The sequence below is a fragment of the Dermacentor silvarum genome, chromosome 4 (genome assembly GCF_013339745.2).
Source record: "Dermacentor silvarum isolate Dsil-2018 chromosome 4, BIME_Dsil_1.4, whole genome shotgun sequence".
Taxonomy (NCBI): domain Eukaryota; kingdom Metazoa; phylum Arthropoda; class Arachnida; order Ixodida; family Ixodidae; genus Dermacentor; species Dermacentor silvarum.
In genome coordinates, this window is record NC_051157.2 from 50,600,132 (window position 1) to 50,619,552 (window position 19,421).

General features: G+C 45.2%; 2 protein-coding genes across 3 annotated transcripts; both read left to right on the forward strand.

Moving 5' to 3' along the window:
- Positions 1–453: 453 nt before the first annotated feature.
- On the forward strand, positions 454–11,400 carry LOC119449998 (acid ceramidase-like). Its single transcript, XM_037713328.2, has 13 exons — positions 454–612; positions 2,897–2,937; positions 4,283–4,367; positions 6,107–6,190; positions 6,307–6,385; positions 6,489–6,563; positions 6,914–6,959; positions 7,067–7,211; positions 7,404–7,458; positions 7,997–8,163; positions 9,179–9,352; positions 10,105–10,161; positions 11,160–11,400. The coding sequence occupies exons 1-13, from the start codon at positions 547–549 to the stop codon at positions 11,247–11,249; spliced, it is 1,164 nt and encodes a 387-aa protein (XP_037569256.1). The 5' UTR covers positions 454–546; the 3' UTR covers positions 11,250–11,400.
- A 4,151-nt stretch (positions 11,401–15,551) lies between these two features.
- LOC119450000 (uncharacterized) lies at positions 15,552–18,879 on the forward strand. Of its 2 annotated transcripts, none has more exons than XM_049665567.1 (4): positions 15,552–15,735; positions 17,675–17,742; positions 18,256–18,331; positions 18,442–18,879. In XM_049665567.1, the coding sequence occupies exons 1-4, from the start codon at positions 15,567–15,569 to the stop codon at positions 18,576–18,578; spliced, it is 450 nt and encodes a 149-aa protein (XP_049521524.1). In that variant the 5' UTR covers positions 15,552–15,566; the 3' UTR covers positions 18,579–18,879. The 2 variants fall into 2 exon arrangements, with proteins under 2 accessions (XP_049521524.1, XP_037569257.1); XM_037713329.2 differs by having other exon boundaries at positions 15,552–15,714.
- Positions 18,880–19,421: the final 542 nt, after the last annotated feature.

Consider the following 19,421-nt stretch of genomic DNA (forward strand, 5'->3'; position numbering starts at 1 on the left):
GTTTAGCAGCGCAACACCTAAGCCACCAAGGCGGGTAGTACTCGATTAATATAACCACCTACTACAACCCACGACTACATCACGGCGTATGCAACACGGTCATTGGGCGTGCTGACGCTGCGTGACGCCCGAAAAATGCATTATAAAACGTTTCATGTTGCAGCTTAGAAAGGAGGTATAGGTCATTCGGCATACAAATAATGACCGCTGGCTGGATGAGGCAACGCGTTAAAAATCGTGGCAAGCCTCGACCGTCGCCGCACGGCTATGATATTGGGATTACTGCAAGTTGAAATTAAGCGACCACTTCGGCTGTTCGTCGCTCGTGCGCGCGAGCAATATGACACGCGCGCCAGCTTTTGTTTCGCTGACAGTTGAGCCACGAGAGAAAACAGATGCGGTTTCACTGGCAGCGTGATAGCCGGTATCGAGACGGAGAGTTCCGTGGGCGCGTGTACACCTTATCAAAAAGGTTGCACTGATTAACGAGCCTTGGCTTGCAACAAGTGCGGCTCCGCTCGCTCAGCCGTTCAGTGTCGAACCGCGATGGCGCCCCTCCGTCTGGTCTTTCTTGCGGTCCTCGGTCTGGTCAGCGCCAACGACGCCGGCAAGGTAAGGCTTCGACGACCACTGCGCATGCGCCAGGCTGCATTGGCTCGCTCCGCCGGTTCGCGGTGGTGGTGGTGAAAAACATTTATTTGCTGTATTTACAAGTGAGAGATAGGGACGGCCTTAAGGGCCGACCCTTTACAAACTCTAGGAGGAGTCCCTAGTCCGGGACCCCTGTGGCTTCCGCAGCGGCGCGTGCCCTGGCCACGAGGGCTCTCTGGCCCTCCAAGGTCGAGCAGCCGAGCAGGGCAGCCTCCCAGCTCTCTCGGGTAGGGGGGGAAGGGGAGGGGATTGGCGCGTTTTTGTGCCGAATGAGAGGCGCACGCGGATCGACCTCGCCGGCCCAACGGCCGAGTGCAGCTTTGGTTCACCTATGGAACATCCGATCGTTTTATTCGAGGCGTGAAATGTATTCAGAGAACAACGACGGGTGCACTGCATGACCCTGCACCGTAAATAATAGCCATAAGTATACTTATGGCTATTACTTAAGGTGCAGGATTACGCCAGTATTCACCGCGCGCATTTGTGCGCGTTAGGCCTAACGAACGTCTGTATAGCAGATGTATACATACACCGTGAGCTTCACGGATCCTTTGATTTCGTTGTTCTGGTGATCACACGTTCTGCTGCACAGCTGTGATAAAACAGGCAACATTGTTAGCATATAAGCCGGACGAGAACACAGGACTCCCTTAGTGGTTTATAATGAGTTAAGTGGGAATGAAGTATATAGGCGTTCGTTGAATTGATTGTCTGTTATTTGAGCTCCTGCTTTCGGGTTAATTTGCTCACGCCCCATGTTTTGCGAAAATATTGTTTCCACACGTGGTGCTTTTGTGTCCCTTGTGATACTACTTTCTAGCAACACGTATAAAATAGTTTTTTTTTTTTTTTTTGCGTTAAATTCATTTGGAAGTAAGCGCCTCTCCATGTTTCCTGTTGCCCTGTCTTCTTTTGCGCTTTTACTTTCATTAGAATATGAAATACCAGCTAGCCCAGACTGCCACCCTTCTGAGTGAAGTCAAAGCGTTTCACAACATCTTCAACGGAGTCTCCCTGCGTATACAGTCCTTGAACGAGTGTGCAAACTAACCGGAAATGTCAGTGCTACGAATTCGTCTTTACCGTCTGACAAGACGCACATGCGGCAAGTTTTAGGAGCCGAATACGGCGCTGCTATGGGCTATGTCTTGTTCATGTGCAAAATAATACATGGACAGGATGGCGCCTGCCCTTGCTGTGCACTTGATTTGGCGTGAACAAAACTAGGGGGAGTATCTGCATTCCTTTCTCCTGGAGTCCTGCTAGATAACTCTTTAAAGAATAGAAGAAAAAAAAAAGCGAGAACTGCAGATTTTATTGGCTATTGTTCAAGGAGTGCACGACGCGATAACGTCGCCATCGTTGCCTTTGATCCACCCTACCTTTGACTTCCTGCAGCGCGCTCTTTTTTTTTTTTTTTTTCCTCTCTTTCTCGGGGGGAGGGGGGGGGGGCAGTATTCTGCATAAATATGCAGAATCCTAATGCAGCAATATGTTCAGTTTAGCATGTCGACTGAAGAAGATTATTATAATTTTTTGGGTTGTCAGCTTTTTGTTACAATGAACGAGCACATTTGTCCAGGCTGAGTCGTTACTTGAAGCCGCTATGGCAATTACTGCATGAGGAGAGCCTCCACGTTTTTATCTAAACAAACATCTATGGCGCGTGCGCGCACACATACACATACATGCAGGTCTCATGAGAATATTATTATAATGGTTACAGTTGATTTATCAGACATTCAGAAGCCATCAGCTGAACTCAAAGTGGCCCTAAATCGGGAACTGGGTAAATTTCGTAGCCTCTAGGCAATACATGCACGTAAATTTTCGACATTGCCCCTTCGGCAATCCGGTGAATGTCACTGCAACACACCAGCGTAACTCTATATATATATCAGAACATCTGCCGAATTACAACATGTTTTTTAGCAACATCGAGAATTAAGGTACTCCATTCTAATATCATACGCATTTATGGCACCTATAGTCGGCACTTAGTGCTGCGTTATAGTAGCAGTGTTTTGGTCCTAACCGAAACGCTGCTTTAACGCAGTACCGACTAAGCTTCGTGCTACAGCCGGGTGGATGACAGTTTCTCCCTTTCGTGAACTTTCTTCCTCCATCTTGTGGGTTTCCGCAGAACTGATTCGCCACAACAGGGGCAAATTGTCCAGCAAATCACTATGTCCACAGCTCGTGCAAAGTTTACTGCCTCTGATTTTTGTTTTGTTTGTTGCAGCACAACATCAAGTGTGAACATGGTTTGGAACCACTAAATAGGTAGGTGATAAATGTTAGCCGTTCTTGAAACAAATGGCGAAGATATCTAAACATGGCTTTCATGGCAGTTTTGAAAGGTAGAAACACGAAACTAGACATTTTATGGCGAGTCCTTTCAACTTTCCAATATAAACATGTGTCGTAAAGTTTGTAACCCCCCCCCCCCCCCCACACACACGCCTATCTCTCTCTCTCTCTCTATATATATATATATATATATATATATATATATATATATATATATATATATATGTGTGTGTGTGTGTGTGTATGTGTGTGTGTGTGTGTGTGTGTGTGTGTGTCAAGAGCATTTCAAAGCAGTTGTACAACCCCTATTACAATAGAAGGAAGGAAATAAATAAATAAACGTAACACTCTCTTGAATAAGGTGTAGCGAAGTGCATGGAGTGACATGAAGATTCTTACATTTGCATATGCGAGTACGTTCCCATTTTACAAACATTTACATCCATTAAATTTTAACCGATAAATAAACGGTCTGACATCTTGTGGCATTCGATCTGGAACTCTGCGGCAAGTGCACGTGGGTCGGATGCGACAATTAAGCCCTCGATAGCAGCCGTAAGTTTTATCCGTGCTGTATTGCTGTATGGAAAAGCTCCTGGCCATACGGTAAATCTATGTGTCCGGTGAAACTCAGTAGGTTCAAGGTAATTCGGCTACCTTGTGCCTACTGCATGGATTTCACCGGACACATTGATTTACCGTATAGCAAAGTAATTACTTTGAGCGCTTAAAAGGAAAGCGTACAAAAGTTACTCCAATTATACGTCACTACCGATGAATTATCTGCACAGGCGGACAGTATTTGCAAGAAAAACCAAAGCAACCTATCTATTAATTGAACTGCAACTTCCATGTTACAAACTACGACGCATGCTTATATTGGAAAGTTGAGGGGAATCGCCATAAAATGTCTAGTTCCGTGTTTCTACATTTCAAAACTGCCATGTAAACCGAAATACCTGGCGCACGCAGCACTGCGAAGCGTGGCTCGCAGTGCAACTCCCCCGTGACGTAGTAATAGGGCGGTTCAAAATGAAGCTGGGCTAAACGGCGCCATGAAGCGGTCCGTCTTGTCCATGTTGCTTAAGTTACTATGCATCCAATCGGGGGTAAAATCAAGGGTAAAAAGCTTTCTGGTCACATATCAAAGCTGACCACATCGAAGCGTTTTTTTTTTTTTTTTTTTTTTTTTTTGCTGATCGGCCTTTTGACTACTTTTTTCTTCTCTCTACAGCAATAAGCGAAGTGTCAACGTGCAAGCATGCAACGCTCGAGTCCGTGCACCGGCACGTTAAGCTATATCATTTGCCTATTGCAGCTCTGTCGTGCCATCCTTTGTCATAAACCTGGATTTGCCACCGCGCGAAAGATGGGTCGAAGTCGCAAAAGCCAAAGAAACAGAGGTATAATCTTTCGAAAACCATTCACTTATGTGATATTCGAGTGGTCGTTTCAGAGCCCTCCGGTGGTGCTTCAAAGCTCATTGAAGCTTCACTGCGGGCACACAGGGACTCCATTGGCGATAAGGAAGCGCGACTGCCGCTGTGAAACGACGCTCTGAAACGACCAGTCCAATAATTTTTTTAGTTTCTCACAACTCTGTCATGTAACATTCTTATACAGTGCCCGAGTCTGGATCTGCATCGTAAACATTTTTGAATCCTCAGTGCTGGTTCGTCCCTTGACAAATCGTTGATGCCGACAAATGAAGTTTTCTTTTAGGGCGACTTTTTGTGGCCAGTAAAACACGAACACGCGAAAACTGTATGAAATAAACTTCAGTAGCCACTGCTATCAAATTCTCGTGTCAGACACTTCGATGTACATACATCAGGCGGCTATAGAATTAATACACGTACGCGTACTTTCAACTACGGCCTCCCTCATTACAGGTGTAGTTTGAGCTCGCTTTCGTGCACAGTTTTCGTTTTTTTTTTTCAGTCTTTAGGGTAAGATTATTAGTAACGGGTGCAAAAACTGTGCGGCGTAGAACTCAGATTTTCACATTTCCTCGGGACAGTCAGTGACTGTCCGCGCCAGTCACTGACTTGTGCATGGGGTTTAATCGGTGACTGCGTTATCATGTGTGGTTGTGCCTGGTGTTTGGTTGTGTGTAATCCATCTTCTGAAGGACTCAGTGAGTAAGCAACGTGACAGCTTGATATGGGGATCGTTTTTATCAGAGCACGGCTCTTATGTGCCCATTCTTGCGGCGAACGTCGACGTTGTCACTCGTAACGAGTGAACGAACGAAGCGAAGCATGCAAGCGAACGCGCAGCGAAGCGGGGCTGAAAGACGCGAGGAGGAAAGCGGAGGAAGAGGAGGGTGTGGCGAAAGCGTGAAAAAAAGCTTAGTGCGGCGAGGATGCCTACGAGATGGCGCCCGAGTAGCACGCGTCGTCGTGGAGATCTGTCTGTGGTGGTGGCTGCTGTGAACCGCGCCCACGCGTCACCCACGGGCTGGCTCTCGCGATATCTAGATTAGCAAGGCAGTCGCGCCACACTTCGCTCCGATTGCAACGTGCCGCACGAGACAGCTAGATTGTCTGCGCCAGCCAATATATCGCGAAATGAAAACATGTATAGAGCTGCGCTTAAATTCCGCATTATGGAGTATCGTAATCATCGGTGAATTTTTTTTTTGTGCACTCGGCGATCGTTTAAGTTGTACCGCGATCTGTTTTTATTCAACAACAACAGCAAAAGAAGTATCTGATTGCGGTGTCGCGGAATGCTGAAGTGTCCATCAATGTCACGGTAAACTATTTGTGCTGTTGCGCGGTTGCACCAATAAGGAAATCGCTAGCCAACTAATTCCTTGCTTGTGTTTAGCTTGCGAACTGTCGTACATGCCAACTCATCCCTCGATTTTTATTTTTCATATATTTATTTTTTTTTAAATTCGCCGTCTTTGGCGAGCGATTTCACGAGTGCGTTACATCTGAGCAAGATGTCACAGGTTCGATTCTCGGCCGCATTTCGATGGGTGCTGAATGCGAAATTACTCGTGTATACAGTGCTTTACAGACACGTTGAAGAACTTCACGTGGTCGAAATGACAATTCTAATAGAGAGTGAGTTGCACAGTTTGAAAAGTTTAACCCCATAACCTAATTTTTAATGACATGTGATGCGATTTCAGGTGTACAAAATGCATGAAGCTCTGAAGAATTTAACTGTGGACGTTCTGGGCGATAGAGTCCTGAAGCTGATTGACACAGAAATGGTATCGTAAAATCTTTTTCTACCAAAATGGCTAAACGAACCGCGAACTGGGCGATTAGGACAAACTAACACCACGTATAAAGTACGCGTTCAACTTCTTCCCTTTTTTGTGTTCAGCCAAAGCTTCTCAGTACTTTGCCCTGGCAATTCACCGAGGAGATGAAGTCACTTTCGGAAATAACAGGTTTGCCCTTAGGTAAGCATGGTATTGATGTTCGTCATTCCATCTCTTAAATGTAGCACCACGATGTTTTTAATTTGAGAAATCCACTAACAACTGCTTTACTCATCTTTCAAAGGCGAAGTTGTGCTGTACAACGTGTTCTACGAATTCTTCACTGTATGCACGTCCATTGTTGCTCAAGATGCGAACGGTGAGTTCGACCTCGCTAAATATATTCCTAAAATCTGCCGTTATGGACTTTAACACGAAGTGAGGATGAGTTCTGAAAAAAAAAAAAAAAAAAAAAACGACATGTCGATACGATTTAGTGCGGGTGTCCTTGTAACCAATGAGCGTATCCCTATTGACGTAAATGGTAACGTGGCCTCTGACCATATGTTGCGACAAACCGGTCTTCGAAGTTGAATAAGTGATGAAGCAAGCCTTTTTCTCCCCCCCCCCCCCCCCCCCCCCATTTTTTTTTTTTTGTCGCATGTGTTTTTATTTCAACAAGCACGCCTGTAAGCGATTTTCTGAGACGTTTGTTCCTCTCTGCTATAGGTGAGATATACCACGCACGAAATATGGATTTCGGACTATTTCTTGGGCAAGTACCTTATTTCTGGACTGAAAAATTCTCGCGTCGGATGCACTTAAGCTATTCAGGTCAGTTAATCTCAAGAGTAGTAAATGTTCTCGCCCTTGCTTTTGCAGATGGGACTCACAAAACCACACGTGGGCCATGACGGAAGTGTTGAGGCCGACGGTCATTAAGCTGGATTTCCAGAGGTCCCAAAAGACGGTGTTCAAAGCCGTGAGCTTCGCGGGATACTTGGGTATCTTGACCGGCGTGAAGCAGGTACACAGCTTGCACCTGCCTTGCGCTGCAATTTTCAAACCGAATAACTTAAATGTTACTCTTTCTTTGCGTGCCATGATTCATCGTTAGCTGTTACATTGGTCTAAGTGTAACTTATCCGACTTGTACCAGACTCTTACGGCGTCCACGAGTTAAATAAAGTCTACATGTCCTATTATTGTACGTTTGCAGGGTGCGTTTTCGATGACAGTCAACGAACGGTTCAATCTGAATGGAGGATTTATTGGTGAGTTTCGCTTACTATCGCAAAATGAGGAAAAGCTAGCTTCCTGTACTCTGAAAAACATTGCTTCATTTTGAACCTGACGTGAATGGTAATGCTGCCGTGGACATTGTCGCTTATTGATTTGTTTATGCGGTTGCGTGAGGATACCTCTTGTGCCCAAATAATCTGTGCGCAAGTATGGCCCTACGAACGTGTAAAAATGGTCAGAGTTGTAAAGAACTTACTGTCCATGCGAACAGTTAACTGTGTCGAACTCTGACATTTATTACACGTTCCATTACTAAGCAGCACGTGCACAATTAGAGATCTTACGAAGTCATATTTTATGTATGCATGGATCGCGAAACATCCGTTTCTCTTTGACTGAGCCAATGACCCCCGACTTGTCATTCTACCGTTAGGTCTAGATGCACAGTTGGACGACTGTTTATCCCTAATGTATACCTAATAGCGGGCATATGCGGGTACGTAGGTGACATGCAGCTGACGACCATGGCGTATATACATGTATGCAAAACCGTGAGGGCGTGCTTTGCAGGACTGCTGGAATGGATCCTCGGTGACCACAGTCAGCATTGGGTAGGCTTCCTCACCAGACAGCTGATGGAGAACGAGACCAGCTACGACACGGCCAAGGCGATGCTTTCGACTTCCAAGCTAATTGCCCCCGTCTACTTCATCTTAGGAGGCACCAGACCAGGCGAGGTAAGATGACCATGGTTGAATGCCCTGGTGGTTTTCGAATGGGCCTGTTGACGGACTTAAAGTGGAGTGCGCGGCAGCACTGTTCCACTTCTGTATAGCTGACCACTTAACTGTAGCGATCTGGAAAAAAAAGTGAGTTCCTGCTGTCAGCCTATTTTCTTTTAATTCTTTTTCACATTTTGCCCCACATTATCGAATGTCAGGTGCCCATTGACAAGCCCACTGTAATGTGCACATTGCACGCAACGCTACATTGGGCAAAAGTCCCTGTTCCGTCTGTTTCATTGCTTTGGTAATAGCGATATTGATAATTGTGATAACAATTCTGAAGTGCATATGGCTCCCCCAGTGGCAATGAAGCTTCGGCACTACTAGAGGCTGCAGGTATCCGTGATCGCTTTGGGAGACTGCAAACATTGAGAAAGCCTAGTCAGCTGAGGCCTGAAATCCATGAATTTTGCGCGCATAAAGTGATTGGCCAATTCCGCAAATCCCCTAGCTTTTCTTGTAGCTCACCGACTTGGTTGAATAAGCGCAATGGCTCTAAAACTGCACGCATTTCTTATATGTGCAGCCGCTGAGGCTGTGACCTGTCGTGCTTCATTCCTCGCTTAATAAAACAATAAATACGACTTAAGCAACGAAGAGCAACATAACACACGTACTTTCTGAACTGTGAGGTTTGGGCTTGCCAGATGCGCTCGCAATAGTCCAGCCTTCATTGCGGCGCCGCGCGCCGTACCTCCTGATCACATCTATAGACAGCACAAAGCTTCTGCATTCTCTGACTGTGAAGCCATCTAGGAGGCCGGCGTTACTTAAAGCTTTTGAAAAACGGGATCGCGCTGGCTGGCTGCGTCGAACGCCTGCCCTTCGAAATTCATAAGTTCTCGACATACCCTTGATCGTGTCGTCACATCCCAGAGCGCAGAAACCACTGTTATTCTTCGCAAAGAATACACTGTTCGCCCTTCCAGCAAGGGTCTGTACTCATACGCGCGCACATTCTCGACAGGGCGCCATCATCACGCGGGATAGGAACAGCGACGAAGCGGACGTGTACACGCTGTCGGACGCAGCGGACAAATGGTTCGTTCTGCAGACCAACTACGACCACTGGAAGCCTCCGCCGTCGTACGACGACCGGCGCGGCCCCGGAATGCACTGCATGAGGAGCCTGACGCAACAGGTATGTAGTTGGCGTGCATGCGAAGCGCGTGGCGTCTGGGGGACATCCGGCGGACAGGCCGTGGGCAGAGCGTATACCGTGAAAAAAGAAATAAAAGAAGGCATTCTGTGGCAACTGGATTAATTCTGGATGCTAGTATAGTGGTTCTTTAACTCTTTGCGCTGCGACCCTCAAGGAATATAACGTATACTGCATCGGACGTCCGCCCGCCCTTTTAGCACCAACTGAACCACCTAGCTTTTCGCGATGCTACGTACACATGTTATATCCGATGCTACACACATGCACACATGCACACACGCTCACGCGCACACACGCATGTATATAATAACCGGAGTTGTTCACCAGAGCAGAGCCTGTCGGAACAGTTCGCCGACTCCAAACTGAATCTGGCGTGAACCTCGGAGGAATCGTGACCCATGCACAGTTTGAGAAACACTGCTTTAGAAAAATTAAATTCTGAGGTTCTAAGTGCCAAAACCATGATATGATTATGAGGCGCGTATAGTGTACGGCGCACGGTCTTTTTTGTGCGTTTCGTACGCATCGAAACGCGGCCGCCGTGCTGCTTTAGAAAGTACGCTCTGGTTTTGTCACCGTTGTAGCTATACACAAGCTATACATATATGTATACGTAAAACGAGACTCGTGTATTTGAATGGAATGACTTCATGGCATCTAACGTGGGCGTGGCGGTTATGCATCTCTATACAGCAGCGCTCATTTAGAGTAACTTCTATTGTTTTTCGCAGAGCCTTGGCTTCGGGGGCCTCTACGACGTCTTGGGCACAAAGCCCGTTATCAATATGGTAAGAACGCCGCTTTTACACGTGTCCTGGGTAGAGATGCAAACTTTTCCTAAATTTTGAGTGAGAGGAAAGAAACCGGTATTTCTTTCGTTTTTTTTTACAGGAAAATTTTAGAAATTCTCAGAAAAATTCAAGCTCCAGTAAAAAATAGCTTATATTTACTATTCGAGCAAAACGAATAATTATCCTTAAATGCATGCGATAATTACTCGGTGAACGTGAACACAAAGGAGTGAACGCCTTGTTCTCTTCTGCGAACGATTGCTAATCTGATAGTTGAAAAAACGGTCACGCAGTGTCCGAGGTACACTCGCTGGACACACTCACATTATAATCGATCACGGCTGCTTTCACATTCAAATATGATTGTACGCAGACCAGTTTTCGATCACGCTAACATTTGAGTCTATTGCGAAGCTTAGCATGAACTTTTCCAAGCAAAGACCAGTTTCATTCACAACTGGCGGATGGCGAAGCTATAGAAGCAGCCTAGAAGCAGCATAGATGCATAGAGGCAGCTTAGAAGCTATAAGAGTAATTAAGCGGCTGATTTTTAGTGCAAGGCATTGCCACCTGGTTGAAGGTTCCACGGGCTTCCAAGAGTCCCAGACACCAGTCCTGGACCAAAAGCCAGAGGCCGTCCTGTATAACGCTACGTTTGAAAGCTAGCTACGCTACGCTTTCAAAAGGAAACCGAAAACATATAATGAAGACGCTTGAAAACTATGCTGCCGTTTTCTTGTCGACGTCGTCGCTTTAGTGTCGTATATGCAGCACAGCAGAGAATGGCAAGTACACTACTGTATATGTAGAAATTGTAATGTTATTTTCCACTTTCTCTGTTCTGGGGGAAAAGAAAAGAACGAAGAAAAAAAAAAAAAAAGCACGAAAAAACCGTTTTTTTTTTTCCCCCGGCCCTTACATCTCTATAGTGCTCCTCTGTCTAACGTCATAATTGCGCTCCGAATGCTGACTCGAAACTGCCGATTCCATTTCAGCTGACCGTGTACGCAGCGCTGATGCGTCCGTCCACTGGCGAGCTCGATGCATACCTTCAGTCCTGCAAGCCCCCGTGCCCTCCATGGTAACCGGGTGCCATAGCACACTGAGGGAGGATGGCGGTGTTCTTTTCTTCCGCTGATGACCGCATTGAAGCGGCGCGATTGTTTCTGTAAATACACTTGTTGCGTTGTGAGTGATTTCGGGAAAAGACGAACCATTGAAACAATAAAGGTCATCCGTTTGACACTGTGAGCTTTATATAGACATGCGAAGAGCAAGTGAATTTCGGGAATGTGCTGAGTGGAGTAATGTGAATAAGCATAAAACTGCAGCCCTTGGCGCTTTGTACTTCTTACCGCTTCTGCACCAATACACTGCCAAATTTGCTCAGTCATGGTCATGGGAGTAGGGAAGGAAATGGGCAGTAGTGAAGCACATGCTTGGATGTTTTTGGTAGACATTCTCGGCGACCTCAACGGGCCAGCACCCGCAAAGCAGGTCGCACGACAGAATGATTCGTAAGAGCGGCGAACCTGCCAATCACGACAGCGAACGTGTCGTGCAGCGAGAGCAGTCAGCCATTTACAAAGAGTTCTTACGAACGAAAATATTTGTGGATTGTGCACGTGTTACAATGCATGAATTTTTGTTTTCTTAAAAATAGGTGGCGGCGCAATATTTAATGTATATATATTCGCGAAAAATAATTGAGACGTGGGTCAGAGGGCATGAGCATGCACTTCGATATTATTGTGAACGCACCTAACTTTTTACCGACCGTACGCACACGCCTACACTAGGGCTATTGATACTTCCAAGTACTGTTTCTTCCACAATATTGAAATTATTGGAAAGAGGCGCAACTCAAGAGAGACTGATTCAGGTTGGCTTGCTTGGGAGATCGTGCCAGAGAGGTGTCCTTTTTTTTTTTCTTCTACATTTAGTGCAAAGATTGTGGCCTAAAAATGATTGGTCTAACGCAAATCTTGGAGGCTATGCCTCTAATATTAAGATGACTTGACATGGGGCATACATGATTTGTCATGACATTTCCCTTAATCTCGGAGGTCATGAAGTGGAGGCACACAGAATATTTCTCCACAATACGCTATCTTGAAGGATAATATTCGACAGGTCGACAGGGAGAACAAGCTTGGGAAAAACGTACGTGTGTGTGTGTGTGTGGGGGGGGGGGGGGGGGGGGGGGAATTGTTCCATGTATTATTCGTGCCTGTCGAAATGACACCTCGAGCCAGTGTATAAGTCGGTGTGGAGCACTTTCGCACTTCTTGCAGTATGCAGTGCACGCAAGAGGAGGTAGCTTGCGTGTGGGGAGCGAAAATTACAAAATATTAAGGAGATTTAAGAAGAAATGCGCAACATGAGTTGTCTCCGCGGCACTGCATGCCGCCGCATCATTGTGATGTTACGTCTTTAGCTTTTTGTTTTTGTAGCGACTCGTGTATTGCGCGATGTATAAGGGCACGTAGCGGACACGACGCCATTTTGGCAACTATGTAAGACAGGCAATGAGTCTGATCAGTGCAACCGGATATCAGTGAACTTGTTCCTGTATGCTTCAAAAATGCCGGCTCAGGCGTGTATAGATGCTCCCTGCGACTGCATCTATTGCGCCCTATACGCCTTGCTAAATGTCATCAGAGCATGACAAATCTTTCCCTCTACCCCTCCCCACACGCACGCTCACAGACATGCGCGCACGCACCGCACGTACCAACACAAAAATCATGTGTAACGTTTTATTGCACTCTGTATAACTGATATGAAAATAAAGCGACTATATAGCTAAGGTTATGCGAAAAACTAAAGCGAAAAAGAAGAAGAAGAAAAAAAAAAAGAAGGTCCCACGCACTGTGGGAAGCGATGTCATGCGAAACATTTTGCATGGCAACCCGCTATGCAACATCGTCTGGGATTCGGCAAAGCGTTACAAGGTTGACCAATGTGTTTGTATCAATCTGTTATTTGTGTGTGTGACGCGAGTACAGTGAACTAGAATTAACGCGATTGCGTGTGTGTGACGACAGCAGGCAGACGGCGGCGGCGGTAACGGTGATTTCATGACTTCTACGAACGATCGAATTGATGTAAACGAGCGTCATGGAGGTGCGAGACGGGTAAGGAACGCAGAAACTAAATGCCCACTGGCGGCATCATGTGGTGTCACTTAGAGTACACAAACGGGCGACTTGACGGCGATACTGTCGTACAACCTGAAGCCCGTGTCCTCTTATAGCCATTCGGACGAGTGGCGTGGTGCAACTGCTATAGCCTTGGTCGAGCCGTGATAACGCTGCCTTGTGGAATTCGATGCAGCATTGTCATGCTCGGACACTACGTGCACCAGGAAAGAGCATGCCTCGATGTTTGATTAAGCGGCCTGGTAACGTCGAGAGGGGCCGTGAAAGCCCGGTTCGAGCTTTGGGAGGAACTAGGAGGCGGCACGGCACGTTGCTGTCCGGCGCTCGAAAATCGACGCTCATGGGAAACGTGCTTTTCAATCGCTGTTTGAACGGATGCAACCACCACCCGGTGTTCTGCTGCCGAGAAGCCAGGATCTTGTTACGCGTGCCACCTGGCTCGGACGCGTATGGCACGCGAGAATTAGAGGCGAGAGACGGATTACGAAGCTGTAATGACAATGCAACGACCATCACGACATCACGAACATATAGTCAACATAGTCATAGTCATCACAGTGAACGTAGTCATTGGCCCAAGTTAGTAGACAACTTGGTCCACTCGGTCGGCATAAGTTGTCATGGTAATGTCACGTCGTGCATGCATTCATACAAGTCATGAATTTATCTCATTCTTGTCACGCATGTCATGACATCCATGAGAATGATGTCGACCATGGCTTGACATCAGACCACGACATTCATGCGAGTCATTTTATGACATACATGTCATGACGTGTCATCATACATGTCATGACGTGTCATTAATGTAAAAGATGCATGCCATGGCACGCATATGCGGAATATATCCAGTTAAATAAATGCATGTCATGTCATTCAATCCATTATAGTCATCTCATTTATGACATGGAATGACATGTTCATGCATGCCTTGTCGTTAATGTCATGACATACATGCCATGACAAGCATGTGATGGTATTGATGCATGATCTCACACTTGCACTTACATTTGATGTGGTGTCATTGATGCATTGAAGCACGACGCATGATCTCACACTGCAAGATATTCGCGCGACAACAACACAATCTATTATTTTTTCCCTAGATCCATACGAGAATGGAATAGTCCGGCTTATAGTACAGCAGCATACAATAGATGGCTTTCTAGAACTATTACAAAGAACAGTTAGTTTACACGTACTGATGCGCTTGTATACGCGTATCGTATTCATGTTTACCATATCCTTGTAAAGGATTTTCTCTAATGGTGCGCATCTCATTATTATATTTGTACTTACTGCTGTATTCATTCTCTAATTTATAAAGCTGTTTATGTTTGTATTATGTCAACTGCTAGCTTACACTAGCACTACGCATTGTGCATGCATGCCTTCTCTTTCTTCGTTTTTGTCTGCACTTTAGCCAACTGTTTTCTTGCTCGTGCCAATTATTATTGTTTATGCGTATTCTATCTTCAAAACCCCACTCCTGTAATAACCCTGCCAAAGGGTTGACAGTATGAATAAATAAATAAATAAACATAAATAAATAAATAAATAAATAAATAAATAAATAAATAAATAATCATGACATGCGCATGTTTGTCCTGTCCTTCATGTCATGGCACACATAACATGTCATGAAATCCATGTCATTCATGTCATGACACTAATGTCATGTCATCCATGTAAGGTCACGCATGCATTTAATTCATATCCTGATATACATTGAGTTAAAGAAACTACCACGACGGCATTATGACATTCATGACATTTATGCCGTGGCATCGTGTCATGACAAATATGTCATGTCACTGATCTCATGACGTCTCATTCATGCAATGTATGCATGCATGCCATGCCACCCCATGACGTATATCTAGTTGAAGAAACGACCACGGCATCACGACGTAGGAGGATGGATGGATAGATAGATAGATAGATAGATAGATAGATAGATAGATAGATAGATAGATAGATAGATAGATAGATAGATAGATAGATAGATAGATAGATTCAAAATGCCTGAAGTTCACAAAGAATGCTTCGCATTACAATTTCGAGGCGGGAAAAAATAAGCCATTGTTTGATGTAAGCAAGCGTCGTTATTACCAAATGCAAGTCGTACAGGCCCGGATTGAGTTTTGAAAAGAAGCTGGAATGCTGCCGCCGCCGTAACTTCCTTATTGGAAGGCACGCTGTCGTCTGCTTGCATTGCGAAGAGTTGCGCAAGGGAGTCGCATGGGGCTGAGTCAGAGAGGACGCCACCGTTCGCTGCCCTCGCTTTCTTCAGCTTTCTCATTCCCCAAGACGAGCGGGGCCACGCTAGTACGCGTCGTTGGAGCACGCGACTCGCCAAAGGCTCTTCGCATTTGTGGAGAACCAAAAGGTAATTTCCGTTCACTTACCAGTTAGTACCTTTCAACGTTGAATCAGTTTATCAAAGTGTATACAGTCGACTCGGAGAGCGCGCAGTTATTAATTCGCCATCGATTTCGGTTGAGATTTGACAGGAAGATTGTGTATATACAATATGTCTGCCTGATGCATCACGCGAGACACATTTTTTTTCTTGTTTTCCGATAATGTTGAACTGTTGTAGCTTCGTGATCTTTTTTGCCATTTAGGTTTTTACAATTAGCGATTTGGTTATCGCGCGCGAGAGTAAGTTTTAATTTTTGGAACATTTAGTAGTACGTGCATGAGTGTATGTATATGGTATCGCATAATTCATGCAATGGAATTGACATCTTCACGCAGGTGATCGTACAATTTGCGAAAGCTTTATAAAATACTTGGTACAGCAATATTGCTTGGTGGTGTTAATGTTATGATGCTATCAAAATTGCAATTTTCACAGCGCAGCAAAACTTTTCTTTATCACTGTAGTACTCGTTCAGCTATCTTATTTCTGCTATCCTATAGCCTACAGTCAAGCCGGAGGGCACTGCGTACATACATCATTCTATCTGCCTTCACTTTATTTGCGCAGAATCCAGACTATCTTTCTGCCGTTTACGCGGATTCTTGTGAAAGTGCTCGTTGAGAGTTCAAAAGGGGCGTGAATGCGCTGGCAATTAAGAAGAAGCTTTAGCTCGGGCCTAATGCCGATGCCGCCTATTCAAATACATTTAAAACGCCGAAATGCTTGTCTGAGATAGCCCCTTGGCCGAGTTTAACGAAATTTGTTGCCCTTGAGACAGGAAGTTGGAAGCATAAGTCTGAAAAAAAAAATAATAGAAATAGAAGCACGAAGTTACAAATTCGTAGCTTTGCACCAAGAACAGATATCGCAGCTTTGTAAACTGCATCCACTAGAGCATCAAAAGAGGATGATTTGATATATTAATTTGCATCTTACGTGAATTTGTTACATTGTTTACAAGGGTTTTGCAAAAGTCCTACTCATATATTAGTGGCGTACTTGAGACCCATGTGTAACACATCAAATTTGTCCTCTTTAGAGCTACTGTTAGATGCAATTTACAGAATTGTGATATCGTGTTTCATTGCCGAGTTACAGAGTTATAATATTGATAGTTTCGTTTTCTGGAAGATTTACGATGTTCAACGATTTTTATTAGAAAAATTGATGGCCTAGCTAAATCGAAAATTCGCTACCAACAGTCACTGTTGGTGACTTCCAACAGATTATGCATTTAAAAGAAAAAGTTAAAATCTAGTGACTATTGGAAGCGGATTTTTTATTTAGGCCGTTTTTTTTAAAATAAAAATTGTCAAAAACTTTAAGCAAATGAAACTATCATGTTTACAACTCTGTAACTCAGCTATAAAAACGATATAGCAATTCTGTAAATTTTATCTAATAGCACATCTAAAGCAGACAAATTTGGTGTATTATACACGGTTCTCAATTTCACCATTAAGATCTGCGTAGCAGTTTTACAAAACCTTCTTAAACGTTGTGAAAAATTCACGTAAGATATAAATTAATATATCAAATTTGTCCGCTTTGGATGTCTTGATGGATGTAATTTACAGAACGGCGATATCTGTTTTTGATGCAGAGGGACAAATTTGCAAACTCCGGGCTTCCATTTTTTTTTTTTAAACGCACAGTTATATAAAAATCCTTGTAAAAAATTCAGGCCATAAATCAAAGTTCCGCTTTTAGCAGTCACTAGAATTTAACTTTTCCTCTCGAATGCCGCAAATTTCATTAAAATCGGCCCAGCGGTTATCTCAGAAATGCATGTCTACGTTTTACATGTATTTGAATAGGCGGCGTCGGAGTTGGGGCCGAGCTAAAGCTGTGCTTGACGTGGTACTGATATTGCGCTGGCAACACTGAAAGAGCGTCTTTTTGTTTTGTTTTTTTTTCACTTCAGATCGTCGCTTCTCTTCGTTGTGCCGGCCGGTTTGTCAGCTGCTTCGGTCACAGAATATGGCATCTCAGGTAAGCGTATTTCCACCGATCAAATGTAACATTCCTACAGGCTCTGTGCGCATATTACGTCGTCCGAACTGCCAAAGGTGGCCATTCGTGCTTGCTTATAAAAGTGTCTGCATACATGTTGTACTGCAACCGCTTGTGTTAGGGACTTCGCGTCGCTTAACGGTAGTGTGTTTAATATGTAAATATGTCAGGAGATACCTGACGTTACAACTCCAAGCGTAGTTTCGTTTACGTGTGCTGTAGCCAGGGGTGAGCGTAGTTGGCACATCGCATTTCTGCGTAGGAATTTTGCGGCATTGACCCGTGGAATGCGCATCGCGTAACTGTACACTCGCCGGTATGTAACTGCGGCTGCGGTCATTCTGTGTCCTCCGCATCAAGTTGCGCGCAGTTCGGATGTGCTACGAAGATTGTGTGAGAGTAATTAACACACGGCGCGTGCTCGCGGAATTTCCACATTCCGCCACATCTCGAACACGTCGCGGCCCCTCCCATGTTTTCCTCCGTGCGCAGGTGCACGAATTTCACGTGGAAATGACCTGCGAGGGTTGTTCTGGCGCCGTGCAGCGGGTTCTTGGAAAGCTAGCAGGTAAGAAAAAAAAAAAATAGTTAAAAAGAAGTTTGGGGGGTGGGTACCTATGCTCCATTTGCGAGAGAAACGGAAGTGATTAACTCTTGGTCTTGCTTCGATTTCCGCAGACCAAGGCGTAAACAAGGTTGACATCGACTTGAAGGAGCAGCGGGTCCTTGTCGATTCAACGCTGAGTTCTGAACAGCTGCTTGAAGTTCTAAAGAAAGCGGGCAAGACTTGCTCGTACGTTGGTGTGAAGAAGTAGGCGGCACTACGGTACATACGGCCGCAGTGGTGTGCTGTCGAGTTGCAGCGAAGCGACGGTCAGGCGTGACCATGTGTTGACCTGAGCCTTTGCTAGCTGTTTGCGAGTGTTGGTCTTACTCTCTTATAATGTATTAAAACGTGAGGTTTTGATTGCCTCCCTAGTACCTAAGCTTTTATGACCTGTTTGCGGTGTATCGATTTGTGTTTCGACTAATTATTCTGTTTTATGTGAATTTCCTCTCGCTTGTAGATGTTTGAAGAAATTGCTATCGCAATAAAATAAACGTATGCCGTCTGTATATTTCGCTTGTCCTTCGGCGTAAATATGACGTTTTCGCACCGACCATCGCGTATACGGCCCTAGGCATACACTCGGGAAGCTTGTACTCGCTATGCTAGCTCACGCGTTCACTAGCGTGGCTAAAGTCGGGGGGTGCCCGGGGGAAGGGGCGGAGGTCACCCCCCCCCCCCCCCCCCCCCCCTAGATTTTTCAAGAAGAGTCTCGCAAGGTGTCAAACCTGAAGTTAGGCAAAACACAGCATATTAGATAGGCGTGATAGAGAAGCCAGCGATGTGTATATATCAAATTCATGCGCCATTTCACTCTGTGAAGGTGGATGAGAATTAAGCTGTTTAGCGCACGACACAGAGGTGACACGGAATTTTGGATAAAGGTACATTTATTGTCCTGGTCGGTGGTCGTCGTGAAGGTAAGTACGCACACACATTCGCGTTGTGTCCGTCACGTAAGACGGACATACCCCCTTAAGCAAAGGCTCATACCCCCGTTAACGCGACTTCTCCATTACGACGACAGAAGAGAAGTGAAATTCTACGCTGG